The sequence below is a fragment of the Polypterus senegalus genome, chromosome 1, assembly GCF_016835505.1.
Source record: "Polypterus senegalus isolate Bchr_013 chromosome 1, ASM1683550v1, whole genome shotgun sequence".
Taxonomy (NCBI): domain Eukaryota; kingdom Metazoa; phylum Chordata; class Cladistia; order Polypteriformes; family Polypteridae; genus Polypterus; species Polypterus senegalus.
Window position 1 is genome coordinate 106,692,709 of NC_053154.1, and position 17,483 is coordinate 106,710,191.

At 35.9% G+C, this 17,483-nt stretch overlaps 1 protein-coding gene across 4 annotated transcripts in view; it reads right to left on the reverse strand.

The window, feature by feature from the left end:
* pik3cb (phosphatidylinositol-4,5-bisphosphate 3-kinase, catalytic subunit beta) overlaps positions 1-17,483 on the reverse strand; it is a 157,670-nt gene that overhangs the window by 77,493 nt on the left and 62,694 nt on the right. For 3 of the 4 annotated variants that reach the window (XM_039755648.1, XM_039755657.1, XM_039755667.1), the window contains exon 3: positions 10,445-10,634. In XM_039755648.1, coding sequence (XP_039611582.1) covers positions 10,445-10,597 — 153 coding nt within the window. In that variant the 5' untranslated portion in view covers positions 10,598-10,634. Of the gene's footprint in view, positions 1-10,444; positions 10,635-15,011; positions 15,061-17,483 lie in introns of those variants that run through there. The other variant, XM_039755675.1, reaches the window with a different exon arrangement.

Sequence of the window (17,483 nt, forward strand, 5' to 3'; positions counted from 1 at the left end):
AATAAAAATTCCTTCTATTTAAAATTTAAATAGAACTTGAAAACATAATACGATAGTTCATAATATCCACGCAGACTGTAACGTAAAGAGCTGGGTGTCATCCGTTTTAACAAACAGCTATTGCACTGATAATGTAAATAGCTGTGTGTGTATATATGTAGATGTGTAGCATGTATATGTATATATATGTTTATAGAGCATGTGTATATATATATGTATATATGTGTATATATGTGTGTATGTATATATATGTATATACAACAACAACATTCATCACTCGCACAAGTATTCATTGATACAATCATATGGCATGTATATTTCAACTGCTTTTCTTTTCATTGCTTTTAACACACTACTCGCTGAAGGGTATTTTGCTAGTATATATATATATATATATATATATATATATATATATATATATATATATATATATATATATATATATATATGACAGCAACACTCATCACTCACAACAGTGACAATACAATAACATTGACAATCATGTTACGTTATTTTCAAAATGTTTCCTTTTCTTTTCATTGCTTCTTTAACACACTACTTCTCAGCTAAAGCGTTATTATATTATAATAATATATATATATATATATATATATATAAAATATATATATATATACACATACTGGATTCCAAAAAGTGGAGGTGCCAACTTCAATATTTTTATTCAGAATAGAACATAAATCACGGAACAAAAGTTTAAACTGAGAAAATGTATCATTTTAAGGGAAAAATATGTTGATTCAGAATTTCATGGTGTCAACAAATCCAAAAAGTTGGACAAGGCCATTTTCACAACTGTGTGGCATCTCCTTCTTCTTACAACATCAAAGACGCCTGGGACCGAGGAGACCAGTTTCTCAAGTTTGAAATAGAATGCCTCCCATTCTTGTCTAATGCGGGCCTCTAACTGTTCAATCGTCGGGGGCCTCTTTGTCGACCTTCCTCTTTATGATGCCCAAATGTTCTCAGGTAAAAGATCTGGACGCAGACTGGCCATTTCATTTTACCGGATCCTCCCTCGAAGCCATGATGTTGTGATTGATGCAGAATGTGGTCTGGCATTATCTTGTTGAAAAATTCGGGTCTTCCCTGAAAGAGATGCGCTGGATGGGAGATATGTTGTTCTAGAACCTGAATATATTTTTCTGCATTGATGGTGCCTTTCCAGACATGCAAGCTGCCCATGCCACAGACCGCAACCCATACCATCAGAGATGCAGGTTTGAACTGAGCGTTGATAGCAACTTGTTGTCCTGTCCCTTTGTCCGGGATGACATAGCCAGATTTGAAAAGAACTTCGAATCGATGCTGCCCACAGAACAGTCTTCCATTTTGCCACACTCCATTTTAAATGATCCCTGGCTCCAAGTGACAACGCTTGAGCTTGTGGATCTTGCTTGAAATGGCTTCTTCTTTGCAGTGTAGAGTTTCAGCTGGCAACGGCGGATGCACGGTGGATTGTGTTCACTGACAATGGTTTCTGAAGATTCCTACCATTCTGTGATTTCCTTTACAGTAGCATTCCTGTTTGTGGTGCGTGCTTATAGGCCCGAGATCAAGATCCAGTATGGTTTTACGGCCTTTAACCTTACGACAGAGATTGTTCCCGATTCTCTGAATCTTCAGATGATGTTAGCACAGTTTGATATGATGCAAGTCTTTGCAATTTTTGCTGGTAACACCTTCTGATATTGCAAATTGTGATATAGATAGATTAGATAGATAGATTAGATAGATAGATTAGATAGATAGATTAGATAGATAGATTAGATAGATAGATCCTTTTTAATCCCAAGAGAAATTACTAATCCAGCAGCAGTATAATTTATACAAAGAAACAATATTAAATTAAATAGTAATAAAAATGAAAAAAAATTAAAATAAAATTAATTTTAGTATTTACTCCCTGGGGGGAATTGAAGAGTCGATGAGTGTGGGGAGGAACGATCTCTTTAGTCTGTCAAAATGAGCAGGACAAAGTCTGTCACTGAAGCTACCCCCTGTCTGGGGGATGACACTGTTAATGGATGCAGTGGATTATTCATGATTGACAGGGAGTTTGCTTAGTGCCCGCTCTCTGCCACAGATGTTAAACTGTCCAACTTTTACTCCCACAAGAGCCCTGCCTTCTAAAAGTTTGTTCAGACGGGGGCGCCTTTTCATCTTTAATGATCCTTTTACCCATCTTGGCTTCTTTAGAGACATTGCCACCTGAGAAGCTCTTTTATACCCAATCATGTTTGCCAAAATTGATCTCTTTTAATTTTTTGTTTTTTTATTTGTTGGTCCTTTTTCCCAAAAAACTTTTTTCGTTATTGTCTCAAATTACTTTTTCCCAAAGCCTCTTTTTTTTTGTTTACTTGTCATTTGAAAAATATATCTTTTCAAGTTCTATTTAGTCCATATGTGTCAAACTCAAGGGCAGGGCCACATCCGCCCGCGTAATTATATCCGCCCGCGAGATCATTTTATATACTGTATTATTGTTATTAAAGCCCGGTATATGAAGCGCTGGTAACACAATAAACTACAGATCCCATAATGCAGCGCTTCAGCTGCCTTGCCGAACAGTTACCGTTAATCAAGTCTACCTTAAGATGCTGCAAGTTATTGCGGCTAGCTCACACGATGCTGAAGAGAAAAGTTGATTCTGAAAATAGAGCCTTTAAAACCGATGGGAGGCTGAGTATATGTTTACTGAACCCGTGTGTCTCATTTGTGGAGCTAATGTGGCTGTAATTACAGAATTTAATCTAAGACGGCACTATAAAACAAAACATCAGGGTAACCTGAAAGACCTGAATGCAATGCAGAAGATACAGAAAGCAGAAGAATTAAATAAGAATCTGACACTTCAGCGGACGTTTTACCCGTGCACAATCACAAAGTGATTTCAATTGAGGCTGCTTTTATGGGAGACACAACCACTTGCCCCACTTTCCCTATTACCAAGTAATGTTAAACCAAGTCGTCACTACGGTGTTCCCAAATCGCACTTTGCTGATAAACTGAGCGCACTGAGTTTGCACGGCGCTTTGGTGACTTTGAAGAACAAAAAAAGTCCGTCTACATGCGGCTCGAACCTTGTGCATGTTTGGTAGCACATATCTGTGTGAGAAGCTCTTCTCAGTGATAAAGACTAACAAAACAGCACACAGGAGTCGCCTCACTGATGAGCACCTGCAATCCATCCTGAGAATCTCCACAACACAGAACCTCACACCAAACAGAAACGAACCTGTTGCCCAAAAAAGATGCCAGGCGTCCAGCTCTAAAATGACATATGAGCAAAGACAACTGAATGATTTGATTTGTTATTGCTGAAAGGAACACATTTTATTTATATTTCCAGGTTTTGTTATGCAGCATGTTCATATTTGAATTTGTATAATTTTGACAGGATATATTTTTATGGAGAGCAAAATCTTTTGGGATATTTAAAATCTAAGTTTATTTTTTATATAAAATTACATAAGAGTAAAGAAATTTGAATGTTTGTTCTTTTAACGTTTACTTTATTTCTAACTTGTATAATTTAGACAGGATATATTTTATGGAGAGCAAAATATTATAAGTTGTTTAAGGTTTGAGTTGATTTATTCAGGAATAATATTCCTGTCTGTTTTACCATTCCTACCAAAGATATTTCTGTCGACTAAATAAAAATTCCTTCTATTTAAAATTTAAATAGAACTTGAACAAATACATAGTTCATAATATCCACGCAGACTTGCACGTAAGAGCGGTGTGTCATCCGTTTTAACAAACAGCGTATTGCACTGATACGAAATAGCTGTGTGTGTATATATGTAGATATGTATGTATATGTATATATATATATATATATATATATATATATATATATATATATATATATATATATATATATATATATATATATATATATATATATATATATATATATATATATATATATATGACAACAACACTCATCACTCACAACAGTGACAAAACAATAACATTGACAATCATGTTACGTTATTTTCAAAATGTTTCCTTTTCTTTTCATTGCTTCTTTAACACACTACTTCTCACACTACTTATAGTATATATATATATATATATATATATATATATATATATATATATATATATATATATATATATATATATATATATATATATATACACATACTGGATTCCAAAAAAGTGGAGGTGCCAACTTCTAATATTTTTTATTCAGAATAGAACATAAATCACGGAACAAAAGTTTAAACTGAGAAAATGTATCATTTTAAGGGAAAAATATGTTGATTCAGAATTTCATGGTGTCAACAAATCCCAAAAAGTTGGGACAAGGCCATTTTCACAACTGTGTGGCATCTCCCCTTCTTCTTACAACACTCAACAGACGTCTGGGGACCGAGGAGACCAGTTTCTCAAGTTTAGAAATAGGAATGCTCTCCCATTCTTGTCTAATGCAGGCCTCTAACTGTTCAATCGTCTTGGGCCTTCTTTGTCGCACCTTCCTCTTTATGATGCGCCAAATGTTCTCTATAGGTAAAAGATCTGGACTGCAGACTGGCCATTTCAGTACCCGGATCCTTCTCCTACGCAGCCATGATGTTGTGATTGATGCAGAATGTGGTCTGGCATTATCTTGTTGAAAAATTCAGGGTCTTCCCTGAAAGAGATGACGTCTGGATGGGAGCATATGTTGTTCTAGAACCTGAATATATTTTTCTGCATTGATGGTGCCTTTCCAGACATGCAAGCTGCCCATGCCACACGCACTCATGCAATCCCATACCATCAGAGATGCAGGCTTCTGAACTGAGCGTTGATAACAACTTGGGTTGTCCTTGTCCTCTTTGGTCCGGATGACATGGCGTTCCAGATTTCCAAAAAGAACTTCGAATCGTGACTCGTCTGACCACAGAACAGTCTTCCATTTTGCCACACTCCATTTTAAATGATCCCTGGCCCAGTGACAACGCCTGAGCTTGTGGATCTTGCTTAGAAATGGCTTCTTCTTTGCAGTGTAGAGTTTCAGCTGGCAACGGCGGATGGCACGGTGGATTGTGTTCACTGACAATGGTTTCTAGAAGTATTCCTGAGCCCATTCTGTGATTTCCTTTACAGTAGCATTCCTGTTTGTGGTGCAGTGTCGTTTAAGGGCCCGGAGATCATAAGCATCCAGTATGGTTTTACGGCCTTGAACCTTACGCACAGAGATTGTTCCAGATTCTCTGAATCTTCAGATGATGTTATGCACAGTTGATGATGATAGATGCAAAGTCTTTGCAATTTTTCGCTGGGTAACACCTTTCTGATATTGCAAATTGGTGATATAGATAGATTAGATAGATAGATTAGATAGATAGATTAGATAGATAGATAGATAGATTAGATAGATAGATACTTTATTAATCCCAAGGAGAAATTCACATAATCCAGCAGCAGTATACTGATACAAAGAAACAATATTAAATTAAATAGTAATAAAAATGAAAAAAATTAAAATAAAATTAATGTTAGTATTTACTCCCCTGGGTGGAATTGAAGAGTCGCATAGTGTGGGGGAGGAACGATCTCTTTAGTCTGTCAGTGGAGCAGGACAAAAGTCTGTCACTGAAGCTACTCCTCTGTCTGGAGATGACACTGTTAAGTGGATGCAGTGGATTATTCATGATTGACAGGAGTTTGCTTAGTGCCCGTCTCTCTGCCACAGATGTTAAACTGTCCAACTTTACTCCTACAATAGAGCCTGCCTTCTTAACAAGTTTGTTCAGACGTGAGGCGTCTTTCATCTTTATGATCCTCTACCCATCTTGGCTTCTGAGAGACATTGCCACTCTGAGAAGCTCTTTTTATACCCAATCATGTTGCCAATTGACCTAATTAGTGTTTATTGGTCTTCCAGCTCTTCGTTATGCTCAAATTTACTTTTTCCAGCCTCTTATTGCTACTTGTCCCAACTTTTTTGGGATTTGTTGACACCGTGAAATTTTGAATCAACATATTTTTCCTTTAAAATGATACATTTATTCGGATTAAACGTTTGATCTGTCATCTATGTTCTATAACAAATAAAATATTGACATTTGCCATCTCCACATAATTGCATTCAGTTTTTATTCACAATTTGTTTAGTGTCCCAACTGTTTTGGAATCCGGTTTGTGTGTATATATATATATATATATATATATATATATATATATATATATATATATATATACATACATACAGTCTTTGGGGTGCGAGCAACTGTTGCTGGGGGTGCCAGAATCCATGAAGGAAGAAAAATGAAAACATTATTTGTACAAAATCTTAATTTATTTATCCATTCCTAAATAATTAAATGGGCAGGCTATTTCGTATCAGTGCAATATGCTGTTTGTTAAAACGGATGACTCCCGCTCTTACGTGCAAGTCTGCCTGGATATTATGAACTATCGTTTCTGTTGAAGTTCTATTTAAATTTTAAATAGAAGGAATTTTTATTTAGTCAACAGAATATTATTCCGGAATAAATCAACTCAAACCTTAAATGACTTATATATTTGCTCTCCATAAAAATATATCCTGTCTAAATTATACAAGTTAGAAATAAAGTAAATGTTAAAAGAACAAACATTCAAATTTCTTTACTCTTATGTAATTTTATATAAAAATAAACTTAAATTTTAAATATCCCAAAAGATTTTGCTCTCCATAAAAATATATCCTGTCAAAATTATACAAATTCAAATATGAACATGGTGCATAACAAAACCTGGAAATATAAATAAAATTTGTTCTTTTCAGCAATAACAAATCAAATCATTCAGTTGTCTTTGCTCATATGTCATTTTATCAGAGCTGGACGCCTGGCATCTTTTTTTGGCAACAAGTTCATTTATGTTTGGTGTGAGGTTCTGTGTTGTGGAGATTCTCAGGATGGACTGCAGGTGCTCATCAGTGAGGCGACTCCTGTGTGCTGTTTTGTTAGTCTTCATGACTGAGAAGAGCTTCTCACACAGATATGTGCTACCAAACATGCACAAGGTTCGAGCCGCATGTAGAAGGAGCTGGAGCATTTGTGCGGAATGGAGTGAATAAACTGTGCGGGCCCTGCAGTATCGTACTTTGCCTTCAGTGTGCCATTACACTGCAGCTCAATCACCTCCATCTGAATCTGCACAGGTGTAGTTTCCACATCGACGCAAATGGGTTGCTAAACAACTCAAAATTCTTTTTGTTCTTCAAAGTCACCAAAGCACCTTATAACTCAGTGTGCCCAGTTTATCAGCAAAGTGCGATTTGGGAACACCGCAGCCGACTTGGTTCAACATTACTTGGCAACAGGGAAAGTGGGGCAAGTTGCACTGGTGCATTTGTGTCTCCCATAAAAGTAGCTTCACTTGAAATCACTTTGTGATTTTGCACGGGTAAAAACGTCTGCTGAAGTGTCAGATTCTTCTTTAACTCTTCTGCTTTCTGTATCTTGTGCATTGCATTCAGGTCTTTCAGGTTATCTTGATGTTTTGTCTCATAGTGCCGTCTTAGATTAAATTCTGTAATTACAGCCACATTAGCTCCACAAATGAGACACACGGGTTTACCGGCAATGTCAGTAAACATATACTCAGCCTCCCATCGGTTTTTAAAGGCTCTATGTTCAGAATCACCTTTTCTCTTCGGCATCGTGTGGGCTAGCTTCGCAATAACTTGCAGCATCATAAGCTAGACTTGATTAACGCGGTAAGTGTTCGGCAAGGCAGCTGAAGCACTGCATTATGGGATCTGTAGTTTGTGTTACCAGCGCTTCATATCCCTGGGCCATTAATAACAATAATACAGTATATAAAATGATCTCACGGCCCGGATTGAATTACCCGCCGGGCCGGATGTGGCCCGTGGGCCTTAAGTTTGACACATATGGACTAAATAGAACTTGAAAAGATATATTTTTCAATGTGATCGCAATTCAGATCGAGTTGACGCGCACTACAGTACATCGAGCCCGCGTGCTATTGTGGTTTTGCCTGCGTGCCTCAATAAGTTACCCTCCCCTCGCTCTTACTTTTTTACCTTTCATCTAATGAATACACTGAGTATGGCTTTACCAAAACAATCATTGATCGCGAATAAAGTATCCATTATTCATAAAGCTTCAATTGGTGATCTGTCTTTCTGCGTTAACCGCATATTTTTCATACGTCTCAAACCAAGGGGATGCGAAGGTAAAATGAATAAAAATGCGTGCGTACATACTCAGTGCATCCCCTCTCAGGAATTGAACCTCGGACGTCAGCGCTAGAGGCGAAACCTCTACTATTGCGCCACGGCGTGTGGTTTATCTATTTGAGCGTAGCAGTGTAATTCGGTTTTGTTCAGCACTCTTTGGAACTGTTGCTTTTGTCTGCGCACTGCGTCAGTTCACGTGAGCCGCTGAATATGGTTTTATATGTCACTCGCTCGCTTCTAATTGTTTCACTGCCTTCTTAATTATATAATTCATGTTTTCTTAAGCGCTTTTTGGAGCTCTTCCTGGTTTTCTACGTACTGCGTAATTACGTGGGAGGCATGATGATGTCACACGAAACTCCGCCCCCCACGGCTTTCGAGCTCAACTCCATTACAGTAAATGGAGAAAAATAGCTTCTAGTTATGACCATTATGCATAGAATTTCGAAATGAAACCTGCCCAACTTTTCTAAGGAAGCTGTAAGGAATGAGCCTGCCAAAATTCGGCCTTCTACCTACCAAGTTGGAGAATTAGTGATGAGTCAGTGAGTCAGTGAGTCAGTCAGTCAGTCAGTCAGTCAGGGCTTTGCCTTTTATTAGTATAGATCTACTCAGTCCCAATGTGAAAAAGTCTTATTAAATTAATCAAATATGTAAATTTTTCAAGGCAAAAATGTCATTGAGTATTGATCAGGGAGATTACACGCATATTCCAAAATAGCGTATCCATGTCCAAAAATACACTTTTTTTTAAATTTGGCTTTTTTGTAGTTACATTTTATTTGCACTCCTAATAGACTATGCATAAAATTACAACATGCTTCAGTGATCTTTGCTTTTCTGATTTTCTGTGGAGGCATTCTGCACCACCACCAGCTATGTGCAGACACCTGTAATGGTCAAATGATGGCAGACACCTGATAATCATCAGGTACGTCAAATTCTCGCGGACACCGCATGAAACAGTGAGGTAGAATGCCCAGAGGGAGTTAGGTGGTCTTTTGGCCTGGGAACCCATGTATATTTTTTTTCTTCAACTTAACTGGAGGTTTTCTTATTTATTGGTTTTAGTTTTTTCTGTCCTGCCATCTATCATTGGACTCATCTGGACTAAGAAAACAATATAAACCTAAGGACTCTAATTGTACCATGACATCTACCTTTACCTTGTTTTGGCATTGGTCTGTCCTTTAACTATGCATCTGTCTAACTTTGGTTTTGCACAATAACCACTGCACTATTGCACCTTAGCACTTAAGTCTACTTTATTTCACTTAATTTTACTTATTTATGTTCTATTATATTGTTACCTTTCAATCTGGGACTTTTTTGTTAATCTAACTGATACTCTTCTAACTTTGCACAGTTTTTGATAAGCGGATCAGGATGCATTTCACTTCATGTTGTCCTGTATAACTATGCATGTGACGAATAAAGAATCTTGGATCTTGAATCTCTGTTTTTCTGCTGATTATATGTTTATGTTATGCAAGATTGTATTGGTTTATTTTTTATTACTAACATCATGAACTATATCTTTGAACTACATCCTGCAAAAAAAACATGCTATAGAAATACCTGTCACCACCTATTACAACTATCAATAACTAAAAAAAAGCAAAAAGGACTGCAAAACCAATAAGGGCTGATCACTGAAGGTCTACTCCTTATGTACAATATTGTCTCATTGACCAATACCTGCCAGCCCTTGTAAAGAAAATATTTTTTGCATTAAGGCATAGTAAACATCAACAAGATACAAATTCTGTATATACACTGTATCATCACCCCACTCCAAATATCATTAACTTCAGCACTGATGAATTATGCTACTTGGGCAATCATGAGCACAGTAAAAATGCCAAATGGCATTTTATTTCAATGAAGATATCAACTTTGATCTAAAAAAATATACTTAGCCAACATTTCCATCTTAAAACTTTCTAAATGTGAACTTATCAGTAACAGAAGTAAATTTCAACCATAGTTTAAAGGCACCTTAATTCTTTCTACATTTGCTGCTTACTCAGCAGAGTTACTTATACACATGTATATTTATCTGATCATATAAACACAGCAGCATATCATAAAGCCATGAACATCTATGTCATTCAAAAAGAGAACAATTTAATATGCAGTAGTAAATGCCTTTTTGTATCAAAACTTCACAGCAAAAAAAGTCTTAAGTTTCTATAAGTTATATATAATTTTTAAAATAAAACAGACTTCATTTACCGATTTGATGTTGAGGATGGTCGATTCTCTGGGAACTTCCATTTGGATGAAAATGCCATTGGGCAAGAGGAAGTCTGCTTTGAGGGTAACATCATTAGCAAGATTGGAATCCACACCCCAGCTGTCTAGAATATCCGTCATGGCAGGGGGCATTGTGAGAAATGGATGCCTTCTGGACAATCATATGGACCTGGTCAGGAATCAAAAAATTAAAATACAGCTAACATAAAAAAGATAATACAAGGTCATACAGGTCACTGCAAAGAACCTCCAACAAATACTGAATATAGAAGTTTTGAACGATCTGACATCACAAAGAAATCAAAGGCAACCAACATAATGGAAATAGACATTTGTTCAGAGCCAGGCCAGTGGAAGCTAAGATCAGTCCTTGCTAGGAAGAGATACTCTAAAACACTTTCAGGATGAATTTCATGTGCAACACTAAAAAAGTTTTGCATACTTCAACTTTTTTACTTTCATATCTTAATAACCTAATTCCATACAACTCTTTGGAACAAGCTAAGTTACATCAAAAGATCAACATATGCAGTGAAGGAGCATAAGGGAACTTCAGGGCCAAGATGGATGTACCTGCTATAGTGTCTGAATGCCATAGACTGTTTACCATCAACCAATTCTAAAACAGACAAAATCTTTACTGCCTATATATACCATATATGCACATCCATAAATAGATATATTAAGTATATATACACAGATATACATGAATTTCACACACTTGAACAAACAAGCACACATACATATGTACACTCACTGAAAACATTATTAGAAACACTTGTACATCTGCTTATCTATGCACCAATTTAATCAGACAATCATGTGGCAGCAGCACAATCACTAAAATCATGCAGATACAAGTCTGGAGCTTAAGGAAAGTTATAGTACATCAAACAACAGAATGGAAAAAAATGTGATCTCAAAGATTTTGCCTGTGGTATGATAGTTGGTGCCAGACAGGCTGCTTTGAGTATGCTAAACTGCTAAACTCTTGGGATTTTCACACACAACACTCTCTAGACTGTGTGTGTGCAAAATAAATTTTAGTCTGAGGAAGGAAATGACTGGTTGATAAGTGGTCAAATAAGTATGGCCAGAATTTGCCGAGCTGGCAGAAAGGCTAAGGGAACTCAGACAACCTCTCTTTACTGTGGTGAGGACAAAAACACCTCACAAATCACAACACATCAAACCCTGTGGTTTATGGGCTACAACAGCAAAAGACCATGTCAAGTTCCAATCCTGTCAGTCAAAAACAGAAAGCTGAGGCTACAATGGGCACAGACTCAACAAAAATGGACAGAACGACAACTGGGAAAACATAGCATGGACTGATGAATATGTTGAGGCACAAAGATGGCAGGGTCAGAATTTGGTGGAAAATGCTTGAATCCGTGTACCCAACCTGCCTTGCGTGAACAATCCATGCTGGTGGCAATAGTATAATGATGTGGAGAAGGATTTCTTGGCTTACATTGGGTCCATTAATACCAATCTATCATCAGTTGAATGCCACAGCCTATTTGAGTATTGTTGCTAGTTTCATGAATATGACAATACGTTTGGTGTTCTTTAGTGGCCATACTAGTCACTGGCTCTGAATCCAATAGAACATCTTTGGGATGTAGTAGAATGGGACATCTGCAACATGAATGTGAAGTTGGCAAATCTGTTGAATGTGTGTAATTCAATCATGTCAACATTACCAGAATATAGAGATGCTACAATCAGGTTTTTAAGGCCAATACCAATCACCAATTTCTTATTACTTGAGGATTCCAATACTGATTTCTTTTCCCTTTATCCCTTTAAAAACATTTTTCCACTAATCTCCTGCATAACCAGAAACACAGAAGCTTTATGTCCTATATTAAAGTATATTGTTATAATTTAACTATAGACCAAAGGGGTTTATTTCTTCATTTTTTATTTACAAACAGAAATTCTATAGGTTTCATGTACAGTGACCATAAAATATATTTACTATACTGTATTTATACAGGTGTATTTTTTCTTCATTGTATCAGCAAGACATTAATAATTCTTGATGTTTAATTATAAATATGGATTAACATTAATTATGTAGTACTTGTTTCTTACCAAAACTTATGCTGTATGACACACAGCAACAAATAATAAGCACAGTACAAATCATTTTAAAAGCCACAAATGTATCATATGTTCATAAATTCTTCATCAAGAAGACTAAGATGCTAAATAGGTTTATACAGTAAGAAAGACACATTTTGTGCTAAAATTTTTCTTTTTCCAATTGAAAATGTAAGCTGCTGCACTTAAAATAAGTTCACTGTTCAAACTAAAACAGTATCTGTGTTAAAGGATAAAATAAAGTCCTATCTATCCATCAAAAAGAAGCAAATCCATTAAAGTAGCTTTTCTTGCTATCTAATTGTATAATTACACAGGACTACTCCTCCGATTTCTTTTTCTCCATTTATTATTCCACTTCCTTTAATGTAAAGGCATATATTTCAGTCTTCTCTCACAAAACAAACTTTTACTTCCTTCTCTTTGTTTACACTGCAGGAAGTTTGTGGCAAAATACAGCAATAGTACCTTGCATAAAGGACCACTGCAACTAAATTACTGTAAAGCTTAGAAAAGCAGGGGCTGAAAAAAATCATTTTGAGTGATTGCCAATTCACTGATCGGGTGTTTTTTTGTGAAAATCAGACCATCAACCGGAGCATTCCTATGAGACTCTCAAAGGAATGTTTCCAAAATCTTGTGGAAGCCATAACAAGAACAACTGAGGCAGTTTTGAGAGCAAAAGGAGGTCCAACCTACCATTAGTATGGTGTTCCTAATAATTTTCTCAGTAAGCGTACATATGCACTCGTTTGTGTGTATGTAATTATAGCAATATATAGTATAAAAATAAAATAAAATAAAAACAAGGCACACACGAATAAATAAATTTAAAAGCGTGATTTGATAGTTTCATGCTTACATCCATATCTTTAGCAGTAAAAAAGTTTTTTTTTTTTTTTTATCTCCTATCATGTTCTCTGGTAAAACTTTATATCTATATATGGTCTTCCATCCTGTACTGCTCCTAATTGGGTTGTGCTTTTCATGAATATTAATTATGCATCTAAAAATCTCAATCATCAACACACCCAACATATATTTAAATATTTTTTATATTTGATCTCCCAAAAACACTTTTTCATAGGCATTCCTGATGATCATATCTGCTTTCTCTGTGCATCCAAGTTGTGGCTTTTAGGCATGATGCATCAAAGTTTCATTCAGCTACTCTTCCTCATGACAACACTCTCACTTCTCAAGTTTTTCCTCCATCTAGACATTTCATCTCCCTCTCTTTATTCTTTTTCTAGCATAGACTGTACTCTACTGGCAAAACTACTTCAAAATCAGGTCTAGTTTCTTGGAGGAAATCTTTTCATATGCTATCATTTGATTTCTGGAAAGCTGGTTTCATTAACCTTATGTTATTGGAATTTTCTGCAATATGCAACAAGTGTAAAGTCTGCATTTGAGCATGTAGAACACAGACAAACCCAAGCATTTCAGCACATGAAAACATACTTTCCCGATATCCATTTTCATATACATGATCTTAATATACAATCTAGATCTATAACGACAGATAAAAAATGAAGGCCATCAGTAACGTCAGCTCTGTGACATTCCACAACCAGAACAAAACTAAATCTTTAAGGTCAGGCTGGTGTAATCCTGTTAATAATAGCCAGGTTCCCATGATATACCAGAAACCAAATAAGGGATTAACACAGACTTCATACACTTTGAAGGCACCTGAATTTGTAGAACAAAAGTGTTTGGAGAATACAAGTCGTGTCTGACAGAAAGCAAACAAAAATAAAAAAGTTTTCAAGTGATGTAAAAAATCTCTCTCTATATGATTTATATTTTGAAAAGGGACAGGTTTGTAATAACCACCCTCTATGAGAAACTGGGAATCATTCTGTAAATCTACTGCAAAATGTCAAGTTTGTAAAAATTAGTCTATTGACCCAGCTGTTTCCTTAAAGGATTTGTGACTTCCTGAAAAGGACCACAGGAGGAAGGCTAAAAAATATTAAAAATAGGATTTACAACGTACAACATTCATACAACATACATTCCAGAGATATCTGACTTTCCCAGAGTGCTATTACACAATAAGTTGCCCTACAGAACAATAAAAAAATCCAATAACACTGGAAATGGACAGTATATCCAGCATACTTTATGAAAGCCAGAATTAAACTGACACATTCTGATCAAAGCCATTAGCAAATATATAGTTTTCCCTAATCAAGATAATCTAAAAGAATAACACAAAATAAAAATGGAAGTAATGTGAAATATCTGTCATGATTAAAAATAACCACCATGCCCATAACCCAAATCTGGTGGTACATTGTTTCTCTTCCAAAGAGATACAACATTAGACATCATAGATACTTAAGACTAGTTCAGGTTTCTACATGGCTACCTACTGCTAATGTCAAGAAACACCTGAGAATGCCCTCTCAAAATTGTGTAGCAAACTTACCAGAAAGCTTTCTTTAAAAACATCTCAAATGACATGGCTTTCATGCTGGCATTTAGTAGACAATCAGGAAAACAGATAGAACACTACCTGTGTTTTATAATTTGTTCTCTAAAATGCAAACACTCTTCCCCTTTTTTATGCAAATTTTTTTTTTTTTTTAAATTCTCCTTGTTCAAAGACAGTAGGACTTTGAACAGACTGCTTCCTTTAAGAACACAGCTTAAATATGCATTCTGATTTTCAGCTACTGAAACACGCTGCACTTTGTTTTTATTATACCCACACAAGAATAAGTGGCGGAAATGTTAAAAGGAGGCATCTACAACACGGATTTACACTACTAAGTAAATTACTATTTAAATTACTTAAAAAAGTACTTAAACTAAAAACTATATTAAAAGAAATCAAACGTTTCCTCTCCTCCCACCACCTTACCCTAATGAACTTTAATGTACGGTATGTTTATTCATATAGCGGTTTGATGTTACAGACTAGACTTTGTCACTAAGTCCAGTCATGACCTTTCTAGTTTTTCATACCAAACTGTGAGAATCACTTTGCTCTAGGTATTTCACAAAAGGATGGGTACATTTATGATGGAGTCTTTAACATCATATAATGGTTCAGAAAACAAGAATACTGTAGTCAGGTCATGATATGCATGTCCCCGGTCCTCATAATTCTACAGGCATGTGCCACAGCTGACAGTCACAAAGTCCACTTTTTTCAAGCATCTACTGAATTCTATTACAGGATGTCCGGTGTAGCCAGCATGATGTGTAGGGTTTTAGCTTTCATGTTAAAGCCCTTCACTGTCTAAAGCAGACTACATTTAAAGCATCAATCTCTTTCTCAGAGACTCTGTGTGTGTTTGCACTAGCTGTAGAAGTTATGGAAACTTTTAATATTGTGAGCATAGCCTTTCCAAAGGAGTTTTGAAAATAAGATTTAAGGTTTAATGACTATTTACAAAAAATCTAAAAACATTCACAGATGAAGAACGTTCACCGAGTTGCCAATCTTTACACGAGTAGGTATCCCAGCAATTTACACAAAGACTAGAGAAAATTATACTCTAAGAATAAAAAAGAAGCCGAAGCCAAAGCAAAGTAGATCCAAGAGATCTCCATATTGGCTGGTTTTACCAATTGATATGTAGGCATTGAAGGCAGCTCTGCACATTAAAAACAAAAAGGTGATCTTGCAAACTTAACTGAAGATTGTTCAGATGTGCAGAATTGCATGAAGTTGATAGGAGACTTGACATTTTTAGGACACTCTTGAAAAATAAATGTAAATGAAAAAAATAACTTAACGTTCAACACATTTAAAGACAAAACATGAGTTTGAAAGCTTTTATGTAAACTTAGTAACAAAGAATATTAATGTGCTTTTGGAGATGTAGGGAAAAAAACAGAGTACTCAGATGAAAGCTCATGCAAAAATGGGGAGAATATGCAAACTCCACACAGTGAACATCCAGGCACAGGATTCAAACCATGAACACAGATTAGTTAGTCAGATGAATTACCCTCTAGATGTTGTATTATTCAAATTGTCTGAATACTGATATTAAAGTGTAGTTTGGATATAACAAAAAGGAATCAACTCATCATTTAGTTTTTAATTGCTCAGGACATGAAGCAGTTTCACTGAGGCAGATGCCTCCAAAATTATTGGCATGTTTCTACTATTTAAAAAGAATCACAACATTCTATGAAATAAGATGATAGTGACCGAGTTCCACCATTCTTTGTTCCATATTCTATAGTGAAGACACATTACTTTTGATTTGTGACTTAACATTACTTTAAATAACAAATGAAAAATGGAAAGGACAAGATTTTTGGGACCCCTTAAAAGTTAAAAGACAATTTAATTGTAGTGATATCTCAAGCTAATTACTCAAATTAACATCATCTAATCAATCACTCCACCTATTGGAATGGAGAAAAATATTAATTCTGCTGTGCTTTGAGAGAGTTGTTGAAAAAGGAAAGGAAGAAGATAAAGGTAAAGGCTACAGGACCATCTCCAAAGAGCTTCATGTTCCTTTGACCATGGCATCTAATATTATCAACAACTTTCAGGTTCATTGGACCATAGCCAACTTCCCTGGATGTGTTTGAAAGAGGAAAGCTGTCTCCAGATTGAACATAAAGACAGCTCAAATGGTGGAGAAAGAACCAAAGAAAGCATCAGGACAGATTCAGACTGACCTCAAAGATTTACGTGCAACAATTATAAGTCACACCGTCTGCCACTGTCTAAATGAAAGTGGACTCGATGGTAGAAGACCCAGGAAAACTCTACTTCTGAAAAATAAACAAAAAAAGCCTGACTGGAGATCACTAAAATTGACTTATTAATCGCTAAAATTGACTTACATTGACAAGCCACAGTCCTTCTGGAAGAATGTCCTTTGGAAAGATTAAGGTAAATTACAGCCTTTTCACAAGTCACAGCAGATCT